The sequence below is a fragment of the Phymastichus coffea genome, unplaced genomic scaffold, assembly GCF_024137745.1.
Source record: "Phymastichus coffea isolate CEN01 unplaced genomic scaffold, Cenicafe_Pcof_1.1 PCOF00004, whole genome shotgun sequence".
Lineage (NCBI taxonomy): Eukaryota > Metazoa > Arthropoda > Insecta > Hymenoptera > Eulophidae > Phymastichus > Phymastichus coffea.
This window is the reverse complement of record NW_026706815.1, coordinates 13545042-13568480: the sequence shown is the minus strand read 5'-3', so window position 1 is coordinate 13568480 and position 23439 is coordinate 13545042. Positions and strand designations below refer to the sequence as shown.

Genomic DNA, 23439 nt, shown 5'->3' with positions numbered 1-23439 from the left:
CAGATGTACGAGGTTTGTTCGGAAAGTATCAGGCCTACCTTTATATTTTCGTACTAGCGTTATTCTTTATCATCTGGTAAGTGGCATTCTTCAAAGTAATCCCTACTTGATTGAATAACATGGATCCATCGATGTTTCCACTTTTCAAAACAGTCCTAGAATTCACTTTTAGGGATAGCCTTAAGTACACTTGTCGCATAGTTTTCAACCGTTGTTTTGTCATCGAATCGGTGTCCTTTGAGTGGTTTTTTTAGTTTTGGAAAGAGCCAAAAGTCACAAGCTATGTCGGGACTGTATGGAAGTTGTCGAAGCAATGCGATATTGTGTTTGCTCAAAAACTGCTGCACAAGTTTGGATGAATGCGCTGGCGTATTATCGTGAGGGAGAAGCCAGTCACCACTTGCCCAAAAGTGCAAGCGTTTTCTTCTTACTGCATCACGCAAACGTTTTAAAATTTGAACGTAGTATTCTTTATTGATTGTCTGACCTGTTGATGCATATTCATGATGCACAACACCTTCACAATCGAAAAAAACAATCAACAATGACTTAACATTGCTCCGACATTGACGTGCTTTTTTTTATCTTGGCGGTTCAGAATGCTTCCACTGTGAAGATTATTGTTTTGTTTCAGGATCATAACCATAAACCCATGATTCATCACCTGTAATAACTTTTCTAAGCACATTATCATCATTATTGACCATTTCCAGATTGTCCAGAGCGATTTCTAAGCGAATGTTCTTCTGCTCTGCTGTGAGCAATTTTGGAATGAATTTCACACACACACGTTTCATTCCTAAATTTTCGGTTAAAATTTCTGAAATGATAGTTTTTGGTATCCCAAGGTCTTCTTCTAGTTCTCGCACAGTCATACGACGATCTTGTTCGATTGCAAGTCGGACCGGCTCAATTTTATCTGCGGTTTTTGTCGTCGAAGGTCGGCCGGAACGAGATTCACTATCGACAGAAGTGCGACCATTCTTTTATTCGTGTTTTGCTCATACACTCGCTTCCGAAGGCCTTTTGCATCATTTCAATAGTTTCCGAACTCGTTTTTCCGAGTTGAAAGCAAAATTTGATGCAAATTCGTTGATCTTGTTTTTCATTCATTTTTGACAATATCAAAATCTGACGAACGCGAAAAAGGCACTGTAAACAAAGACACGCTGCGCATGAACTATACGTCCGGCCGGTGTTAGTAAGTAACCAATAGATTCGTGAGGCTTTACTGTTGAAGTTTCTGTCCTGTAGAGGTCGCTCGAACACTATGGTGGGAAGATATAAACGTAGGCCCGATACTTTCCGGAGAGACCTCGTAATTGGTGTGTTGGATGGTACTTTGATTAAGATACGTACACCAGCAGATCACGAAGAAGTCTATGTAAATCAGCAACAAAATCATTCTTTTAATGATCAAGTGGTCAGTAAAAACATAAAGATTATGAATATTACATCATTTTTATAATTAAAATATGTTATTTTTATCTATCATTCTAGTTGCGTGATATCAATTATAATATTATAAACGTGAGAGTTTGCAGTGGATCTCCCATGATGCCTTTGTATGGAGATTCAGCGACCAAAGACAGAAAATGATAACTCTACGAAGAAATGGCCAAATTAATGAACCAAATTACCTTTCCTTAGATAAGATTCTTGACTTGAGAGTTGAGGAGAGAGAACGCGCGTCTGGCGCGGGATAAGAAAAGTGTGTGCGAAATGGGCGCCGTGAGATGAGAGTGGAGAGTGAGATTGCGTTGAGGGGGAGAGAGGGAGTATTGGGAAGAGAAAAAGATAAACAAAAAATGAGAATGCAAGAAAAAAAGATGAGAAAGGGCGAAAAAAGGTAGGGAAAAGTAGTTAAGGGTAGGAACTGAAAAGGAAAAAGAGAGGAGAGTGGTGGGAGTGTAAAGGCTGTGACGTAGAAGAAAGTGATCAAGAGAAAAGACGGAGGGGAGCGGGAGACGGCAAAGGCTGTGGCGCTGGAGATGCTCGTAACGGGAAGCGGGAAAAATAGGCAGGAGAGAGAAATAAGTGGCGTAAAAAAACAAGAAAAGGGTAAAAGGAAAGAGGGATGTTACGCTTTGTTTGAACAAGATATAGGATGGAAAAGGATACCCAGAAGAATGGAGAAATAGGATTATTGTGCTAGTCTTTGAGAAGAGTAGAAGAAATAGATGACGTATGAAGAAAATAGAGCAAGAGGAGAAATGATCAGCGCAGCGAACAAAATCAGTGATGTATCCGAGGAGCTGGGAATAAGGATAGAAATCGAAATTGAATATAGATAAATGGTAATAAAAGGTAGGAGCTACGTGAGGAAAAATAGAAGTTTTAATAGAGTGGAGAGAGGAATAGAAAGGAAGATGTCAGAGAGACGGGGTAGGAAGGAACAACACAAACAAAACAGAATGCGAAGCTGGGGGAGGCAAATGAAAAGGAAAATAAAAGCGCAAGACATATATCGGGAGAACAAGTATATGAAAAAGGAAGAAAAATGTAACATAAAGTTGAGAAATATACATACTACTTTCTCTCAGGTAACCTATTTTACTCTTACTTCGTTTTTAAAAATCTTTACTTACTTCTTTTCTACTCTTACTTCATTTGGTTTTACTTATAAAAATAACATAATATTTTTGCATAATACTTTACGTAATCTATTAATGTACTATTTTTAACCATATTAAATAAATAAATTTGTCAATTCTATATTTTTATCCTTAGCTGATTCAAGTTACATGCAGTCTCTATACGTATTAACATCTATTAATGACACAGAAGAAGGCACTCTCGATTATGATTTTTCAAGAGCACTAAGAAGTGAAAGATGTTGTATAGAACAGACATTTAGTATCTGGAAAGAAATATGTAGATGTATCACCGACGATCGAGCTTTAGACTACCCCCCCCCCCAGTTTACTGCAGATATCATTAATACATCTGCAGTATTTTATAATTTCCTCAGACATTATGGGTAAATATTCTCATGCAGTATGACAGTTATATAATAATAATCAATTTTAACCAATTTCTCTTCCAGATTGCCTATGCCTGTTGTACCACGGATACCTGAATGTTTCAATGGAGTTAATAAGGCTTTTATTGATGATGACTACCAGCAAGGTCTTCTAGAAAGAAAAATAATCGTCGATGAATTATTTCGCCAATCACCAAGAATAACTTCTTCATTTAAATATTTTTTTCTTATATTTAAACTTGATTTTTATAATTTTAGCTATTTTTGGTAAAATTTGAATTATTAGAGATAATTTTTGCATAATATTTCAAATTTTACTTAGCTAGTAGTTCTTCATACTCTTTTTGGTACGATTAAAATACGTTTATCATCATACATTAAATTTTTGAACTGTTTATCTTCCTGATGCACTTACTTATTAATGAGATAATATTTCAAATACATACTTTTATTTATGACAAACTCAAATGAAAAATTTTTGGTATACATGCAAATGCTTCTTGTACGTATTGTTCGTACTTTTTATAAAATATTTTTTAAATATTTTACGATTAAAATTACTATAACATTTTTACAGAAATTTTGGTAACATATGTATGTGCTGTACTATAAGCTAAATTTGACGATTTCAAAAATTTGGTGATATTTATGCTTTCATGGTACACTCAACTATTACTACGTTTATGATGAAATATATTATTTAGTTATGAAATATTTGAGATATTTTCATTTATAACAAGCTCAAATGTAAAGTTGCTTTTCTTATACTTATTGTTAATTATTTTTACAATTGAAATAATAATAACTTTCGATAGCAACTGAATAACAGCGTAAGACATTGTAAAAAATACGTTTTTGAACTCTCACAATATAATAAAATATATATTATATTATATATAAAATGTAACGAGCGGGCTCGTTAAGAAATGAATGAGCGATCTTCGAAATAGCGCGCCATGCGCAAAAGACCCGCGCAGCGAGAAAGAGAGAGAGATAGCTAGAACACGCGGGCAGGACAGTACACGTGAGATCGGCAAGCGGATAACACGCGCTCGGAATCCTTTTGTTTTTCGGTGTGGAAAAATTGAGTGATATATCGATCCCGCGGATTGAGAATTCGAGAAGTGCGAGCACAGTGACCGAGGAAGGAATCCAGCAAAGATCCACGTGTGAGGACGAGCGAATTGAAGACCGCCATCCGAATAGTAAGAGCCGGCTCGTCGCCCACAATCCGTGAGGATCGACTCATAAGCCTCCCAAACCTCGACGACCCTGGGCGACGGCCTCTGTGTAACCAGGCTCGAAATAACAAGTGAAGCTGTCTGCAGCAGCGTTCATTCGCGTAAGTCCCCTCCCTTGTTTTTGGGATTGCGAGCGTATTCCGGCAAGCGAGCACATGTAAGCAGCGCCAGCTGCGTGCCGGCCAAATTTGTATTTTCTGTCTCTCTCTCGCGCGTACGTACGGTTAGGTTGCGCATCGTGAATCTCTCGGTCAACATGAGTAGCCGCGCCCTTGTAATTGTAAATAGCGAATAAATCCGGCGGAAATGTATTAGCAAGCCGACATATTTATTCGATAATCCTGACCATTCTCTACGTTCCCTTCTCCTACGCAACGTTTTCTAGGAACCTTCGACCATCGCTTTTCTTTGTTGTTTCGCGCTTTCGCGCTCATTTTCAGGTTGCGCGTCGAGCACAGAGCTAGCCAGAAGGGAAAAACAGCGGTGACATATAAATTTTGTTAACGGACGACGATTTGTTTTTGAAGAAATCAACAACCGTTACAAAAATAATATTATATTTATATTTTCATACCTTTTTTTAGAAAAATCTTTTGAAAAAAAAACCGGATCTTCAAATGTATAATTTTCAGAAAATTAAGAACATACACCATGTTCTTATGAACTTTGCATTATTTTTTATTTTTAATATTCTTAGTCTGTTAAATTTTACACCAAGTGTTAAAATACATCGTATAGAGAGCAAGGATGAATTCATGTTTTAAATATATAACTTAATATTAAACCAGTTGTCGAACGGTTGCCAACACCGAAAAATACAAAAGACATTTTTCGTCTCATTTTTCTTGAACTAATTCGACCTTTCATAAAGCCCCTGCATAGAGAGAATAGGTTAATTTCTTGTATTTCCGTTTATTATACATTTTTTTTAAATAACATTTCCGATCAAAATGTCTTTACAAATGCAAACGAATTATGTCTGAAGATTCCTACCACTAATATACAAATAATTAAAAACATGTTAATTATGAAAAGCTTCATTTATAATAATAATATTGTTTAAATTAATCGAAAATCTGAAGTGAGTTGTTTATCAATTGATGAACGTGCGTGTGTTCTGAAATTTACTCCACATTATATTATTGTATTAAATTTTAACACATTATTTTTTTGAAATTATTTATAGGAGGACTAAGCGCAACATCTATAGTACATGTGTTTGTTATTGATGTGAACGATAATAGACCAATATTTCATCCACGTGAATATAACATCACGATTAGAACTGATGGACCTATAAGTGGACCAATTGTAAAATGTGTAGCAAGTGACGCTGATGCAGGAATTTTTGGTCAAATAAACTATAGAATATCAGAAGACAACGGAGCAGAATTATTTCGCATTGATAGAAATACTGGCGAGATCTATGTAGTTCGTGAAAATCAATTAACGAAATCGTCATTATATTTACTCAACATTGTAGCCACTGATGCCGCGGGTTTAAAAAGCAATAACGATGCAATTATTCGAATTATAGTAACTTCGTCTAGTCAAAAAATTGCCAGCTGTGATAGACCAAAATACAGCATTAGTATTAAAGAAAATGTCGCTCAAAATACTTTTATTGGCAGTGTTCGGGATCCAAACATTTTAACCAACACTGGTGAGTAAACTAATAATTTTTTAATATTAACTCTATCCTGTATCTTTTCTCAAAACTGTAGAAATAATATTTAAAATACAGCCTCCTTTTTATATTTTGGATGTATCTTTTTATTATTCTTGAAAAAGATGCAATGTAAAGCGTTTATAACAGAACTAAATGAAAAATTTTCATATGAATAATTTGAAATATATAAACTTAATTGTTAAAATGAAATATGAATTTTCAAACTTAAAATTGAGATAAAATTATAAAAGGCAGAGTTCACGACATTGGATTTTTTTTGTAAAATCTCGCGATACATTTCTTTGCAGTATCTTAATATATTCTTAGAATTACTTGAACATTTTTCTGAAGCATTTAATATATCCTAATCAATATAAATAATCTAATAAAAAATAAAATCTAATAACAGAAATCATGTTAAGGTATTTTATTCATGATCTGATTGACTAAAATATGGTAACGTGATATATTGTTATGCGACTGCTAATAAGTATTTGTATGATTTCGAGTTAAGATTTTAGTAATTAAAATTCAATTTCACATAACTGAAAGTAAAAAAAAATAGATTATGGTGTTATTGTTTGAACACATATTTTATGAAACTACTATCAGAGAAAACAAGAGGTTATGGTTTGAAATAGTTCTAATTATTTTCTATTACTAATCAATAATCTGGTTTTTTAATGTGTAAGATTGAAATAAATATAATTACGTTATATTTATTCAAAGAATAGGATAAACATTGGGTTTCAATTAGCACAATGACTGTGCTTTCCGTATGAAAATTAATTCAGTACGAAAGGTGATTTGATAGGAAAAATTTATGATTTTTAAGACAGAATGATCAGATTTTATTTCGTGAATAGACAGAGGGTACAACTGAGAACGTACAAACTCGTCGAGGGCTCTCAGCTAACTGACTGTCGACTACTACCCTAGTCGTCACTCTTATTCTTAAAAGCAATAAAAAAAAGGAAAGTGGAAAATTGAGACGAGTGTCGAACCAAAACATAGGCGATAGTCACGATAACGTGGTCATGGCTCAGTTGCGCCGCTTATGCGCCGTCGGGGTAACACATGTTGACCATGAGGAGACCACGAGAAACGCGTAAGCTAATATAGTGGACTATAGATTACAAAGAGAGAAATCGACACCCTCTCAACGACTCAGCGAGGTACCGCCTTTCTTAGAATTGCTTAAATTGAATACAATGAGTGAATCATAAATGAATGTTGGTAATACAATATAAATATAATATAATTATATGCAAACAACGTGAGTTCAACTAATTTAAATTTAAAGTCTATGAAATTGTCCGATATAATAACCATAAAGCTACTCGATATCGTACACATTGAATAATAATTTAACCCGTGTAGTTCAAGACAACTAAAAGATTATTTATTGCAGTTTTGGATATGATAAATCATGAATTTGGAAACATGAATTATATATTTATATATTTTTTCGCTATGATGTATATTGTAAAAAAATTGAAAAATTTTTTTTCACAAAAGTGTTGATGTTAAATATATTAATCAATATTATCAAAAATGAAAAAGAAGATAAAAAAGTTAAAAGTATTTACGACATCGTCTATATACTAATATTTTTTAATTATAGAATTCTATATTAGCACAAATAATAGACCCACCATATAGCAAAAGCAAGTCAATTTAACTTCCTAATTAAGTTAATATAACTGTGCTTAGTTTGTTGATTTGTGAAATGGAAATATTAAAATAAACTTACTTATATTTCACAGAATACAAAATAATTCGCATATTGAATATTGAGAGAACAACCACTATAAACTTATATATATATATATATAAAAGAAAATTATCTTGAGAAAACCTTACTTTTTACCAAACTAAGCCTTTCTTTCCTTGATTATGGCACTGTAGTTTTTCCTTGAAAATTTTTTCCACTTATAGTTTTTAAAAATTATGAAAGTGGAATTAGATTTCCCCTTTCAAATCGCAATCATCTCTGTTGAAAATAATAACGTTAATGATTCCTGTTAAAATTTGAATTTAAAATAATCTAAAAAAATGGTAAATGTACTTGAAATTACGCTATCTTTGTTCACGAAAGGGCTACAGAGCTTAGGATAAAAATTTTCACTAATATACAGGGTGTTTCATTTCAATCCGACCACGCGCATAACCTAGTAAAAACAAACGTTATCAAAAAATGACCTCTACAAAAGTTGCAGAGGACAGAGGGGGCCTCCAAATGCTACCATCAACTTTGATCCTTAATACGTCTTCAAGGTCATCTGAAGGTCAAAGTGCTTTTTTTAATGGGATCCCCTATTTTTGACCCCGGAATCGTGTAGTTTCAAGTTTGTATTTGTGACCTGAGAAGGTCAATTAAAGGTCAAATGCTCATCAAACTGTATTTTTGTCATACCGATGTCTCTGTACAATTAATTAATTTAATTAATTAATTCTCTGATTCTTCATTATGAATTTGTCCCCTATTTATTATTGAAGTAGATAATTTTTTCAGTTGAAAATAATTTTTCATATTACTTTGACCCCTGCTTATTGTTACATACAGTTTAAATTTAATATAGCACTGCTTATTGATTAGTTAAACTAATTAAATTTCTTTTGTTTAACATTGTTTTTTTCTTAAATTTGATAGTCACAGATAAATTATCTCGTTTTATTTACTTTGTTATAATCAAAATTTTCACTATGGCTAATTACCCAGCGTCTGAAAGGGTTGATATTCTATTGGTTCTTGTTGAATATAGGTATAATTACCGACAATCTGCTGCTCTTTATTGAAATCGATACCCGACAAGAGACATCCGAGTCATATAATAATTCTTGAAATTTACCGTAGAGCTCAACAAGGGCAACTAGTACGGGTTAGAGAACGTCGTAATTACAATGAAGAAGATATTCGTGTAATAGTGGTTCTGGCAATGGTTCATTTAAATTGTAACATCAGTACCCATAACATTCAAAGGCAAACTAATATATCTATGGCTACTGTTTGGAAAATACTAAGAAATCATCGTTATTATCTATATCATATCACTTTGACTCAAGGCATCACACCTGCTGATATGAGATTACGTCTATAGTTTTGCCAATGGGCACGACAAATGATTGCCAATGATCCAAACATTTTCGATACGTAATGTTTTCAGACGAAGCAAACTTTCAAAGCAATGGCCAGCTTAGTCGACATAACTCTTATTATTGGTCGAATGTTAATCCGCATTGGCAAAGGCAGATACACTTTTCGCATAAATTTTCAACAGGCTGTATTTCAGTGATAAATTGTCGTATAGGAAATAAAAAAATATAGCTTGTGAAGCTTGAAGACTCTAGATTTTGAATTTTTTGGTTACAAATTTTTCGGAGTACCTGTAGTCAAGCAACTCTTGGATAAAGCACAAAAAGAAAAAATTTCCAAAATTTTTACCTTATTATTTTACTGTACGGGCATGAAAAAATTTTTTCGAGCTAGACCAATGCATAGGTCACATAGCTTGTTCATTCAGCTTCAATTTGCTTTTAGAGGGAGTCAGATAGAACCTTTTGTCTTCGAAATATCGAATTTTGAATGCAAAAGGATCCTTTTTCACTCAACTGCCGATATCTTTGAAACTACTAGTCGCCCAGCGAACGGACAGGGAGTTTCGTTTTATGCATTGGTCTAGCTCGAAAAAATTTTTTCATGCCCATAGAGTAAAATAATAAGGTGAAAATTTTGGAAAAATTTTTTTTGTGCTTTATCCAAGAATTGCATGGCTACAGGTATTCCAAAAATTTGTAACCAAAAAATTCAAAATCTAGAGTCTTCAAGCTTCAAAAGCTATATTTTTTTTATTTCCTGTACGACAATTTCTCACTGAAATAGAGCCTGTTGAAAATTGACAAAAAAATTAGAAATTTTTTTTGTTCCTTTAATTTATGCGATAAGTGTAGATAATCGAAATCGATGGAGCCTTAACGTATGGTGTGGAATTGTTAATGGATACCTTATAGGCCCGTACTTTTTCGATGGAAATACAAATATGCATAATTTTTTACAGTTTATGAGAGACTATCCAGTACTTATTAAAGAAGTAGATTTGAACACAAGATTAAGAATGTGGATTCAATTAGATGGAGATCCTGCATACTACGCTCGAGTAATTAGATAATATCTCAATCAATATTATCGTGACAGGTGGATTGGACGCACCGAGATTTTGATCCGATTGGACGCGTGGAGATTTTGGTGTTCGATGGCCATGAAGATCTCTAGATTTAACATCATCTGATTTTTATTTGTGGGGATATTTAAAAGATATTGTTTATGAACACGAACCAACAACAAGAGAAGACATGATGCAAGCAATTCGAACCGCTTGTGAAAACATTCCAAGGACTGTATTATTCAGAACAGTAGAACAATTTCAGCAGCGAATACCGTTATGTATTAAAGAAAATGGTGGTATTTTTGAAAACCTACGTTGAATTCTGAAGAAAAGTGAGAGGCAAGGGGACTCACTCTAATCAAGCACCCCAAAGAGAACACAATCCTATTACGTCCACGTTCCTGGGTGATGCTAATGGTAGGATAAAAATTTGGCTTTCAAATGACCTTCAATATCGATAATAGGGTCCAGGACGATGTCATATTCAAATTGTATATTTTTCCATTTTCGGATCCTTGATAAAAAAGATTTTCTGTTACAACAAGCACTGTGACTTTCAAATGACCTTGCAAAATGTCTTCCAAGACAGCATGGCATTTTAAACAATTACTTTCAAAAGGTATCTTTACAATATTTATTTTACTAAAAAATTTAAAAAGCTAGTTATAAGGAGGTTTTTTGAGCATTTGACTTTCATATGATCTTCTCAGCTCATAAATACAAACTTGGAATGTCATTTTGAATGTAATTTTTCCCACTCTACACGATTCCGAAGTTAAAAATAGGGGTTTCCATTAAAAAAAGCACTTTGACCTTCAGATGACCTTGAAAATCTAATTAAGGGTCAAAGTTGATGATAGCATTTGGTAGCCCACTCAGTCCCCTACAACTTTTGTAGAGGTCATTTTTTGATAAAGTTTTTTTTTACTGGGTTCTGCGCGTGGTCGGATTAAAATGAAACACCCTGTAATCTACGAGGTGTGTTCAAAAAGTAAGGTGACTTTTCAAATTTCACGGGCAACGTACTTTCGATTATCGATTTTTTTGTTTTGTTATGTTGGTACACTCTTCCCGAACATCTGTACCAATTTTCAAGTGTATAGCATTTTTTGTTTGGTTGTGAGAGGCGTAAAGGTTATAAGTATTTTGCGTGCTCGGCGATTTCTTGCTATCGAAAAATATGGATCAAAGGATTAGCATCAAATTTTGTGTAAAAAATAAAATAAAGTGCTCCGAAACACTTGAAATGTTGACGGTGACATACGGTGAAACTGTTCTGAGTAAAAAAATGTTTACAAGTGGTACAAACTCTTCCAAGATGGCCGGGAAGATGCTAATGACGAGCCTCGCTCTGGACGCCCAAGCACGTCAACAACTGATGAAAACGTTCAAGCAGTGAAGAAAATTGTTCTGGAAAATCGTCGCATCACTAGCAGAGAAGTTGCTGAGGATGTTGGTATATCGCTTGGCTCGTGCCATGAAATTTTTTCTAACGTTTTGGGCATGAGACGTGTGTCAGCGAAGTTTGTTCCGAAATTGCTAAATTTTGACCAAAAGAACCGTCGCATGAGCATCGCTGAAGAACTGTTGAATGACGTCAACGACGACCCAGATTTATTCAAAAGGCTCATAACTGGTGACGAATCATGGGTATATGGTTATGATATCGAAACCAAAGTCCAATCATCCCAATGGAAGAGCCCAGATGAGCCAAGACCGAAAAAAGCACGCCAAGTTCGATCAAATGTCAAAGTTTTACTCACTGTTTTCTTCGATTACCATGGCGTGGTGCATCAGGAGTTCTTACCATATGGACGTACGGTCAATAAACAGTATTATCTTGAAGTTATGCGCTGTTTGCGAGAAGCAATACGAAGAAAACGCCCAGAATTGTGGAAAAACAATTCATGGCTTTTGCATCACAATAATGCCCCTGCTCACTCATCTTTGCTTGTGAGAGATTTTTTGGCCAAAAAAAAATACCACAATCATGCCTCAGCCACCATATTCACCGGATTTGGCCCCATGTGACTTTTTCTTGTTCCCAAAACTAAAGAGACCTATGAAAGGACGGAGATTTGCAACGATTGAAGAGATAAAGACTGCATCGCTGGAAGAGCTCAAGGCTATACCGAAAAGTGCTTATGAGAAGTGCTTTGAGGATTGGAAAAACCGTTGGCATAAGTGTATTGTATCTAAGGGGGATTACTTTGAAGGGGACAACATAAATATTGATAAATAAATATTTTTTCTTAAAAATACAAAGTCACCTTACTTTTTGAACACACCTCGTATATGACAATGTTTAATAATAAAAAAATATGGATTTAGACAATAAAATAACATTTTTTATTAGATAACTAAAATAAAATTGATACATTGCAGGCAAGTTAAGTTTTCTTTGGTTCATATTCTTTGTTTCGGATTGATAAAATTAAAACTGGAATGAAAAAATAACATTACAATATTTATTGTGGTGAGTGACCACATTTTTCAATAGTTTCATATTAATTCCACCTACCTGATAATAAAAACGATGAACTCTTTAAAAAAATGAAGATTTATTTTCATTGTTATAATAAAAATCGATTTAAACAATACTGTTTTACGAAATCCGACAGAAGTAGGCTGTCAATAATTACATTTTTTTATGAACTGTATTTTTTTCTTCTGATAAGTTTAATTTCCTGAGAGATCGACGCCCCAGCTCAGAAAATCTGGAAAATATTATCATAAGAAAAACGCGATAAAGGCTAGCGATGTGTGACAAATGTCATATAAGAGCTTATTTTCAGTTATTTTATTAATGAAATAATAGAAAGCGAAGTCAACTTAGCAAAATTACTTAATAAAAGTTTCACAAATACTTTTAATAAACTTTTCTCAAATATATGTTGCTTTTCGTATTTAATGAATTTTGAAGAACTTTAAGAATACTAAAAATTCAATTTATTTAAGGGGACCTTCTCATGCTGAATTGAAAAGATTACTCATTTGAAATTTAGTTTTTCTACGTAAGTAGTAAGTCGTCCACCCGCTAACTATTGCGACGGTCATCAGTTACCGATATTCGTGTCGTTGTTGAGGTGATATCGGACCAAGCAACGAGCTGACCGATTATTTGTACAGTAGGTTAAGTCAATTTCATAGAATATAGAATTATATATTTCTGGAATTAATGAGTATAATTCTTTTATTTTCTCCTTCTCTTCCCTGATCCTCTCTCGAATACCTAGAGCGATATTGATTCTCTTTCCCGTCTAAAATTAATTGGTGACGATCCGTACTTTGGTCACATGGCATCCTTTGTGGGGAAAGATAATTGAAAGAGAAAGACAAGGGGCCGGTTAATCTTGAGTAAAGTGTTAAATTAAAAGTAAATTCATGTTACAAAGTGCGCGAAAGATTTTATGTGTTTCTGAAAGGAATGCTGAGGTATGCTGAGTATGGAGCGACTAGAATTAAACCCGCCGATGCATGTGGAAGATTTTGCGGCGGAAGCAATCCGGTAGTGAGGCAGTTAGAGCAACAGAAAGCAACATACAAAGATCGATTATTGGTAGCGAATCTGTAATGGCCAACACACCTTTGACGGCTCAAACACTACACGAGAGAGAGAGCAATGGAGACACAGACAAGAGCTGACAAATTTTGTAATGATGGATTGAAGGGAAATAGTGATAGGTGGAAAATTACTTAATTTTACTTATATTCAGCAACGTTTCGTCAGCACATTTGCTGACCTCTTCAGGCTTTATTAATAAAAAAACACAACAAATTATTCACAATAGAGTTTTCACAAGTAATTTTAAAAGTATATAGTTATAAGTGTATGAGTATACCTGATTTCTCTCGTAGTCAAATTATTATATGAATAAATCGTAGCACAGTCAAAATGAAAGTGAGAAATCAAGTATTTCAACTCACATATATACTATTCATCTATTGTCCCTTCCTCATCGATCTTAATAAAGGCTTATAGGTGTGACTAATTGTAAGATATTGTATATCCTCTTTTCTATTTAACGTATTTTTATGTAAGCCAATGTGTAACATTTCGGATATTCTTCGTTTCTTATAATTCTTTTCATAATCCAATATCTTAGCTTTTTTCCAGTCAAATTCGTGTGAGAACGTTCTTCTATATGTAGCTACTATTGTATCTGAATCAATTTTTTTTTTTTGTTCGTTTAATCTAATTTTTAATGAACGTTTACTTTCACCTATATAGACCGCTGAACATTGTTTGCAGTTAAAACTGTAGACAATACCAGTGTTGTCTAATAAATTAGATTTGTCTTTTCCTAAACGGATAAGCTCTTGTAATGGTTTTTGTAATAACGGGATAGGCATAATGTTATGTCTTTTTAACACAGATGAACATTTTTCGAAGATGTTGCAATTATTAGGAATAGCGACTGTAGGTAATTTTTGATTTTCTAATTTTTTAGAATTATTATTCCCTTTTTTGTATTTATTGATACATTTTTGTATATGTTTTTTGATAAATAAAGATGGATAATTATTCTTTTTCAGAACATTAGTAATAATTTTTCAGTTGTTGGAATGAAATTTTTTGTGAGCAAGTAAAAACACTCGGTCAACTAAATTTGAAACTATATTAACTTTTTGATGAATTGTATGTTCTGAGTTAAAATTCAAAATTCTGTTAGTTTGTGTTGTTTATAATGATTCTAGAATCATTATCCAAAAAATACTAAGAAATATATCGTATTCTTCCAGGACAATTGGCCGAATTTTTAAGCTCATGGTGAAACCTCAAAAATGGCAAATTTCCATTGATGATATCTTGATAAAAAAAAATGATATCTTAAATTTGAAAAATGGGGTTTGAAGGGTAAGAGTGCTTCTTTAAGATGCCGTCAACCGTTTTTGAAAAGAATATAAACTCACGATGTAATCAAGCCTTGAATATGGCCAAAAAACGTGTTTTTTCGACCTTTAGGGGACGATTACTCAAAAACCTGACGTGATGGAGAAATTCTGATGACGGATTCGAATTCTACGCCAAAAATTACTTCGGAAATGACCCTCAGTTGCAAAAGAACAAAACCTTGCAGGCCTGTGTAATTTGTTATTTGGATATAAAGATACATAAGTGTACGGAGAACATGATCAACACTTCCAAATCTGAGTAGACCTTGTCAGAAAATACAAGCAAAAAAGAAACAACTAAGTGGAAAACAGCAAGAAATAAGTGAAACAGGAGTAGCCCCATAGAAAATAATATTATTAAGAAAAGACAATTGAGCATTCCCGATTACTGGCTCGGCATACCAAACGCATCAATTGAAATGGAAAACCCATTCAAAACACTAAATGTAAATAAAAATAACGAAAATATCTCCAACGAAAACTCACTAATACCAAAAAAAAAATACAAGAGCAACTGATAAACCGCCGCCTATCATTCGTGAATGGTATAATAAATTTATTTTTTGAAAGAACTATCCGATAAAGTCGCAAAAAAAAATTATACTATGAAAGTAATATTCAATACAGTTCACGCGTAGCATTCGTAGCGAATAGACGTGTAATTGTTAGCTCCTCGCGAGTGTTGTGTTTACAACACGTGTGATCGGGCTTAGCCCTATAAATTGCTTGCACCTACGCGAAAAAGTGCAGAGTGAATCCAATCATGACTTTTACAAGCCCAAACGAACAATGTAACGAATCGATAAGTTGAATGCAATGATCTCGCTAAAAGTGCGATCGATGGCTCGCTCGACAATGTCTCGCGAGCAACTTCATGCCGAGGCTCGCTAGTGAGTTGCTCGGACCGCGGAGCGCGGACGACTGTTTCCCGCCGCCGAAGTGACAACACCTGAGAGGGCTCCGTACTGTCTGCCTAGCGGATGAAGATGGGTAGTCCTGAGATGGTGTTTACTATTATAATTTGATCAGCGAAAACAATTGGACTGTGAGGCCTTTTGCTGCGTGGGAAGAAGACTTTCTCCGCCATCATCGTTTATGGGGATTTGACGAGTTCAGTCACCAAAATTAGCTTAATATAGCGTGAGTCGCCTCAAATGTACAAACCGTTGAAATTCCGAACAATTTGAATTTAAATTATCGAACGAGAAACGAAAGGGCCGTTCGTGCGGAAGTAAAATAATCTAAAATAGAAATAGAGTGACTGATCTTATTTTATAACGTATGAATAGCGGAACGAGTGATCGAATTTTATATAGTGTAAATCGCGTGTTTGACTTAGTTTTATAAAGTGTAACGGAGTGAGTGAGATGAATTTGGAATACATGAATTTGTGAGAATGATTTAATGTTGTAAGTGAGAACGGATACGAATGTATGGAAAGATAAATAGCGTGACTGATGTAATTTTATGACGTCTACAAGGCATAATTGATTGGATTAAGTTGCGAGATCGCGAGATTAAAAATAGTGGATTATATAATAATTGTTAGAAAATGAAGTTGCTTAATGTCTCTGTGCTCTCGAGTAAATAAACACCGCATTATTTATTTGCGGGGCTTTGATATTGGCTTTCTTGTTTTGTTACATTCCTAAGGCTTAAGTTATGCGATCATTTGAATAAATACCATAATATTTAAATTTAATATTTACAACAACAAAATGAAATTCCAACGTTCACAATTGATTCCTCCAACTCCAGCTATGCATCCATCGCTCAAAAAGACCTCATCCTCAAGAGAGACCAAGGACTACTCATAAACTGTGTAGGTGACATCACGCTCACGGAATACACTTGTACCATAGGAGAATTAGTACAACCAAAGAATGTAATACATGCGTCAAGAATATCAAAGAACCGTATCTGTATTTACTTATCCAACAAGGAACTGGTCAAAGAAGTAACCGATAAGTATAAAACTGTAAAGATTGACGAACACGACGTACCAATTAGACCATTAGTAAGCAAATACAAAAGAAATATATTTTCAAACGTTTCTCCGAGTATCCCCAACTGTGTCTTCGACTCCATTCTTGAAAAGTTAGGAGTAAACAAAGGCTCCCCCATCATGCCATTAAAAGCCACATTACAGAAGAAGGCTACGAACACGTAGGCAGCTGGCGTAAACAAGTTTACGTTAAACCAGAAGACGTCGATAAAATCCCCCCTCTTTTCAAAGTATATCATGAAGACGTAACATACTTCATTTATTCAAGCACGGATACAATCAAATGCTTTGCATGTAATATAGAAGGCCACCTTGCGAAAAATTGTACAAACGTAGAGAAGGTAAATTTTATTAGTATGGAAACAGACGAGGAAAAAAAGTCGAGCACCAACGATTCAAATCAACCAAATACGGAACAGTCCGAAAATCGTCCACCTATGCCAAAAAGACAACGCTCAAAAACAAGCTATAATGAATCCCATAAAGAACCATGCCAGAAACAAAATCAGACCAAAGATCCCAGTAAAGTTACAACTAAACGTAAAAGCACCAAAATAGATTTTAGCACACAAGGAAACACAACAATCACTGTAATACCTTCTACTAACGAAAACATCATAAACAGCCTCATTAATCCTCAACAACAAGACAATACCCAAAATGAACTAGATGAGAAATTAATTAAAATAAAAGATTACTTGAATACTGCAAATGTTCTACTGAACTACGATCAACTCAAAAGTCTCCTTGAAAAAACTCACAAAGTAAAGCAACCAATAGAAATAATTCAACAATACACTACTAATTTAGAGAAATTCAAAGAATTTATCAAAGAAGATGTACACCACAACGTCCGAAATCAAAGCATCAAAAATCGCTGTACTAGACTTTTAAAAAGTATCGAACAACCAAACGTGAATCTCACCCCTACACCGACACCAGCTCACACCGACTCCGAATCTGAACTTGAATCTGAAATTAATTAATATAAAATATGGCTAAAATCATTCAATGGAATTTAAATAGCCTAACACAGGACCTTATAATACTCAATGACATGGAAGTTCTCAACAACAGCGCACCTACTTATTGTAATTCCTCTACCGGAAACTTCAGTTCTATAGACTTAACTCTTTGCACCAATGAATTATCACTGTACCTCAACTGGGAAACACTCGATTATTTGTACGGGAGCGACTATTTTCCTTTAGTTACTACATTCAACTCCACCGAAAATGCAGAGACTTCAATCAAAATTAATAAATGGAAATACTACAAAGCTGATTGGAAAAAATACCGTGAAGTCATCAATTCACAGATAAATGAACTAGAACAAGTAATTATTGAAAGCATCCAAAAAAGTAATATTGATATCGACTACACCGTAGAAAAATTCAAAAAAATTATTTTATACGCAACGAAAGAAAGAATCCCGACTAGCACCCAAAGAACTTCTAAACATAACATGCCATGGTGGAACGAAGAGTGCGAGACTGCTGTTAAGAATCCAAAAAAGCTTTCAACATGTGGAAAAGAAAAAATACATTAGAATTTCAGATTGAACATAAACGATTAAAAGCCATTGCGAAAAGAACAATTAGATAAAGTAAAAAAAAATCGTGGTTAGAGTTCCTGAGGTCTATGAATTATCAAATGCCCCTAAACGAAATTTGGAGGAAAATCAAATCTATCGAAGGTAAAAGTTTACAGCATGCTATTGTATTAAAAGAAGACGAAACAATTACATGCGACCCATACAAAATAGCTAATAACCTAGCGGAACAATTCGCAAATGCTGCTAGTGACGCAAACCTTACAGACGAGATTTTAGTATTCAAAAACACACAAACCCCATTGAAAATTCCCCAAGAAGATACCAATAGCAATACGATCAACAATGATATTTCAATCTCAGAATTAACATCGATAGTTGAAGACAGCAGAAACACCAGCCCAGGGCCAGATTCTATCCCTATCATCCTTCTCAAACAACTGCCACTAAAAGCCATCAATTGCTTATTAGAGATATATATTCTGATTTGGAAAAAAAATTGTTCCCCAAAGAATGGAAGCAACCAATAGTTATTTCAATACTCAAACCCAACAAAAATAATGGCGCCGCAGAATACTTCAGATATTAATAGAACTAAAAATGACAGGATCTATGTTTCACTTTATTAAAAATTTCCTTACGAACAGAAGTATTACAGTACGCATTCTCAATTTGCTATCCTAAGCAGCTGTAATAGAAAATGGTGTCCCACAAAGTTTAGTCATTAGCGTCACACTATTCCTTATTGCACTAAACGATTTATTCAAATGTATTCAGGCCCCGATAAAATGTACTACCTTCGCAGATGATATCACATTATTTCTGCAAAGGAAAAACATCAAAACTAGTGTCAAACTTATGCAATGCGCACTAATCAAGAATTAATCACTTTTGAATAAGTGTGCAAATATACTCGTATTTGGTTTCCAATTGTCAACTACAAAGTGTCAAGCGATACTGTTCCAGAGTTACGGCGATAATAATGAAGACGTTAACTTATTCATTGGCAACGAACTAATCCAAGTAATTGACGAAGTCAAGATCCTGACCTTATATTTGACAAGAAACTAACATGGAACTAAAATGTGCGATCTTACAAGGGAAGGCAGGGAGGTGTCCGTCACCGATTTTCTTTAAACTTTGCATACGATTAGAGTATCAAAAAATATTAGACAAGTATTTTTTTTTAGCGGCCCATACGGTAATTTAGGTGGTAAAAACAGGGTTGCCAATTATAATTATCTACATACGCTTGAAGTGCATAAGTTGGCGAGACGCTAAATTCAAATTATCATATCTCGGTGAAAGAAAAAGATATCTGAACGATTCAATATTCATTTTGAAGGGAAAGACTCATACTTTAAGATATATTAATTAGTTTGACCGAAAAAAATTATCTTATGATCTTTTTTTTTTCTATATGGTGCCTTTCAAGTCTCAATGAGAGACTTACCTCGGCTGATCTTTATTGAGTAAAAAGGTGTATTACAATATTATACAAAAATTGGTTATATTAATTTATGACATTCTTCAAGAAAATGAACTAAATATTTTACAATGATAGATTTAGGAGATGCTAACAATATATCACAATTTAAAGGTAAATTTACTTTTAGTTTCTTTAATTTATCAATAAGAACAGATCTTTCTTTATCAAATAATGGACATTGCCAGACACAATGATTGAGATCTTCTTCATAATCACCACATTGAGCACACATTGGGCTATCTACGATATTGACTTTATACAACGAGGCGGCTAAGTTGTAATGGTCAGCCCTAATTCTGTTGATGGTAGTTATAAATTTTCGGCTAGCGTGAATGTTGTGAAACCATGTTTTCCTAGACTCTGTGGGCAACGAATTGAAAAATTTCTTGCCTTTAAATAAACTTTGTTCTTTGCAGTACTTCATGGTATTATCATATGATATTTTTTTAAAACTCTCAAAATAATCTGTACATGGAACAGTAATAGAATTGTTAGGATTTATTGTTAGGTAGGACTTGGCCAAAGCATCCGCCGCTTCGTTGCCCTTAATACCAATGTGCGATGGCAGCCACAAGAAGCTTATTAACTTAGCAGGACTTTTGATGAGTATGGAATTATACAATTGCTTGCTTTTCAGGATATGGATATTGACTTTAGCATTTAACTTAACTGATTTTAAAGAGAGCAAAGCACTTAATGAATCAGAAGCGATAATAAATTTAGAGTGATTACTACGCAAAACTTGTTGAAGCGCTATATATATGGCTATCGATTCCGCTGTGAATATGGAACAAGCACTTGGAATAGCTAATCCTATTTTTAGTTTTTTTTCCGGGTATACGACTCCAAGTCCTGCGGAGTCACCTCCCTTCTTGCTGCCGTCAGTATAAATAATATGAGAATTGGTATCTTTGGCATGCTTATCTAAGATTTTATTTGGTTCTTTACTTGTTTTAAGACTATAACCTAAGTCTGCATTAATGTCAATACTTGTAACAGTGGTTTCATAATCATAACAGTATAAATTTACATTTTTATGCGCTATAATATTTAGCTTACTGATATCCATTATACAAGAGTTTATAAAGCGATGAGTTTTGAGATTACTACATTTATTTAGAAATTGAAGATAATCAAGTATTGTATTATAAACAAGAAGATTTGAATTAGAAAGAATTTTAGTTAAATAACATTTAGCTAAAAAGCGCGTTCGTTCAGCTATAGTTTGCAGCTTTGATTCAGCAACAATTACATTAGTCGAAGTAGTTTTGCGATAGCCCATAGAGGGCCTGAGACTGTCTAATTGAATTTTTTCTAAGGTATCCTGAAATTTTTTAGCTTTAGGATAGAATATGAAACTACCGTAATCAATAATTGATCGGATGAAACTTTTATATATAGTGAGATTAACGTGCTACGGTGGGAACCCCATTTGACACCACAAAGAAATTTAAAAATATTATTTCTATTTAAACATTTTTGGGTGATCGTATTTATGTGAGCTTCGAACGTAAATCTGTAATCAAAAATGATACCTAGAAATTTCGCTGATTCACTAGATTTGATAACATGATTATTAATATTTATACAAGTTTCTCCTGGCTTAATACCTTTGTTATTAATATGTAATAGCAAACTTTTGTTGGGTTCCAACTCCAATCCCAGCTCGTATAAATTTTTGCTAATAATAGAAACACTTTTTTCTACAAGACCAATAGACTTTGTTGCTGAACCATAGCTGCAATACGCTTTGATATCATCGGCAAATAATGAAACCGTAACACTTGCGGGAACGTCAACCGTGACATCCTTGACATATGTAATATATAGTAAGGGGCTAAGAACCCCGCCTTGCGGAACACCTCTAAAGGTATATCTGAATTCGTTTTTAAGAGAATCTGTATAAATATGTCTACGTCTTGTTAAGAATTTGACGAACAGGATTAGCGATTTCGAGCAACCAATAGAGGCTAATTTATCAAGTAAAATGTCACTATGGACATTATCATACGCACCGGTAACATCAATATCTACGGAAATCATATCTTTTTTGTTTATAAGAGCTTTTTCAGTCTTAAGGGTGAAATCGATTAAATTATCTATACAAGATCGACCTTTTCTAAAGCCCGATTGGCTATTAGGTAGTATTTTGAAATGCTCACAGAACCATTGTAACCTATTTTTAATTAACGATTCAAACAGTTTGCACAAACTAGGCGTAAGCGAAATAGGTCTTATACCTTTACCATTTGGTTTGTCTATGAATATAATAAACGAATTATTCCAAGAATCTGGGTAACTATTATTTACATGCATTTCATTAAATATATTTAGCAACAGGTATTTATAATATTCCGGTAAGTTTTTGAGCGTTTCGTAGTCTATTCCGTCCATGCCGGCAGCTGATTTATTTTTCTTTGACTCTAAAACCGAGTTAAATTCAAATATATTAAAAGGTTCATCGAAAAATTTACTATCATTACAAATAGGTAAATAATCAGGAATATTTTCACACCAAGGGGGAGCAATTCTATCTAATGTTTTTTTAATGTTATCAGAGTTTTGTAGATTGCTATTGACATTTACCGGCTGAATTTTAACCCATTTATCTTTAAGAATTTTGCAACGGTTCCACACATATGACGGATTAGCGTTAAGATCAATTGTTTCTGCAAACTTTTTGAAGCTTTCGGATTTTTTTTGCCTAAACGTTTTAATTACTAAACAATTCATTTTATTATATTTAATACGATCGCACGAACTCTTACTAAATGTCCATTTTCTATACGCAGCTTTTCTTAGTCTTATCATTTTATCACATTCTTCGTCCCACCACGGGGCCGGATTTTTTTGTTTATAGCTACTTACAATCTTTTTTTCCGGCGTGCTTATTTTGAGACTTAAAGTAATAAAATCTAACATGGTATTGTATTTTTCATGAGCAGGAGCGCTAATAAACTTCTCAGAATTAAATTGTTCGACATTAGCATGTAACGTATCATTGAATTTTTTCCAATTAGTGCGTAGAGACTTAATTTTGAATGATTTTTTGCGGTATATATTTTTCTCTAAATCAACTACACAGATAATGGGAAAGTGATCTGACCCCCAGGTATCGTCAAAACCATTTATTTTGATTTTATGTGCAATATTTAAAGTAGAAAGAAATAAATCAATGTTGGAAAGAGAACAATCTCTTGGATTTCTATATGAATACGAATCTTGATTATGTATATATAAATTTTGATCCTCAATGCTATTTGCCAGAAAAATACCATTATTGTCATTTTTGTTACCATTCCAAATAAAATTGTGGGCATTAAAATCCTCAACAACAATTGTGTGGTAATTAATATCGACTAAGGAGAGTAAATTGTCATAAATGTTTTGAGATAGATTTCCTGGGGCCCTATAACAAACAATAATTTCTAAAATGGG

General features: G+C 33.8%; 1 protein-coding gene across 1 annotated transcript in view; it reads left to right on the top strand.

The window, feature by feature from the left end:
• Positions 1–23439, top strand: part of LOC131666832 (protein dachsous) — a 213788-nt gene that overhangs the window by 51303 nt on the left and 139046 nt on the right. Inside the window, exon 3 of the mRNA XM_058939805.1 lies at positions 5411–5887. Coding sequence (XP_058795788.1) covers positions 5411–5887 — 477 coding nt within the window. The remainder of the gene's footprint in view (positions 1–5410; positions 5888–23439) is intronic.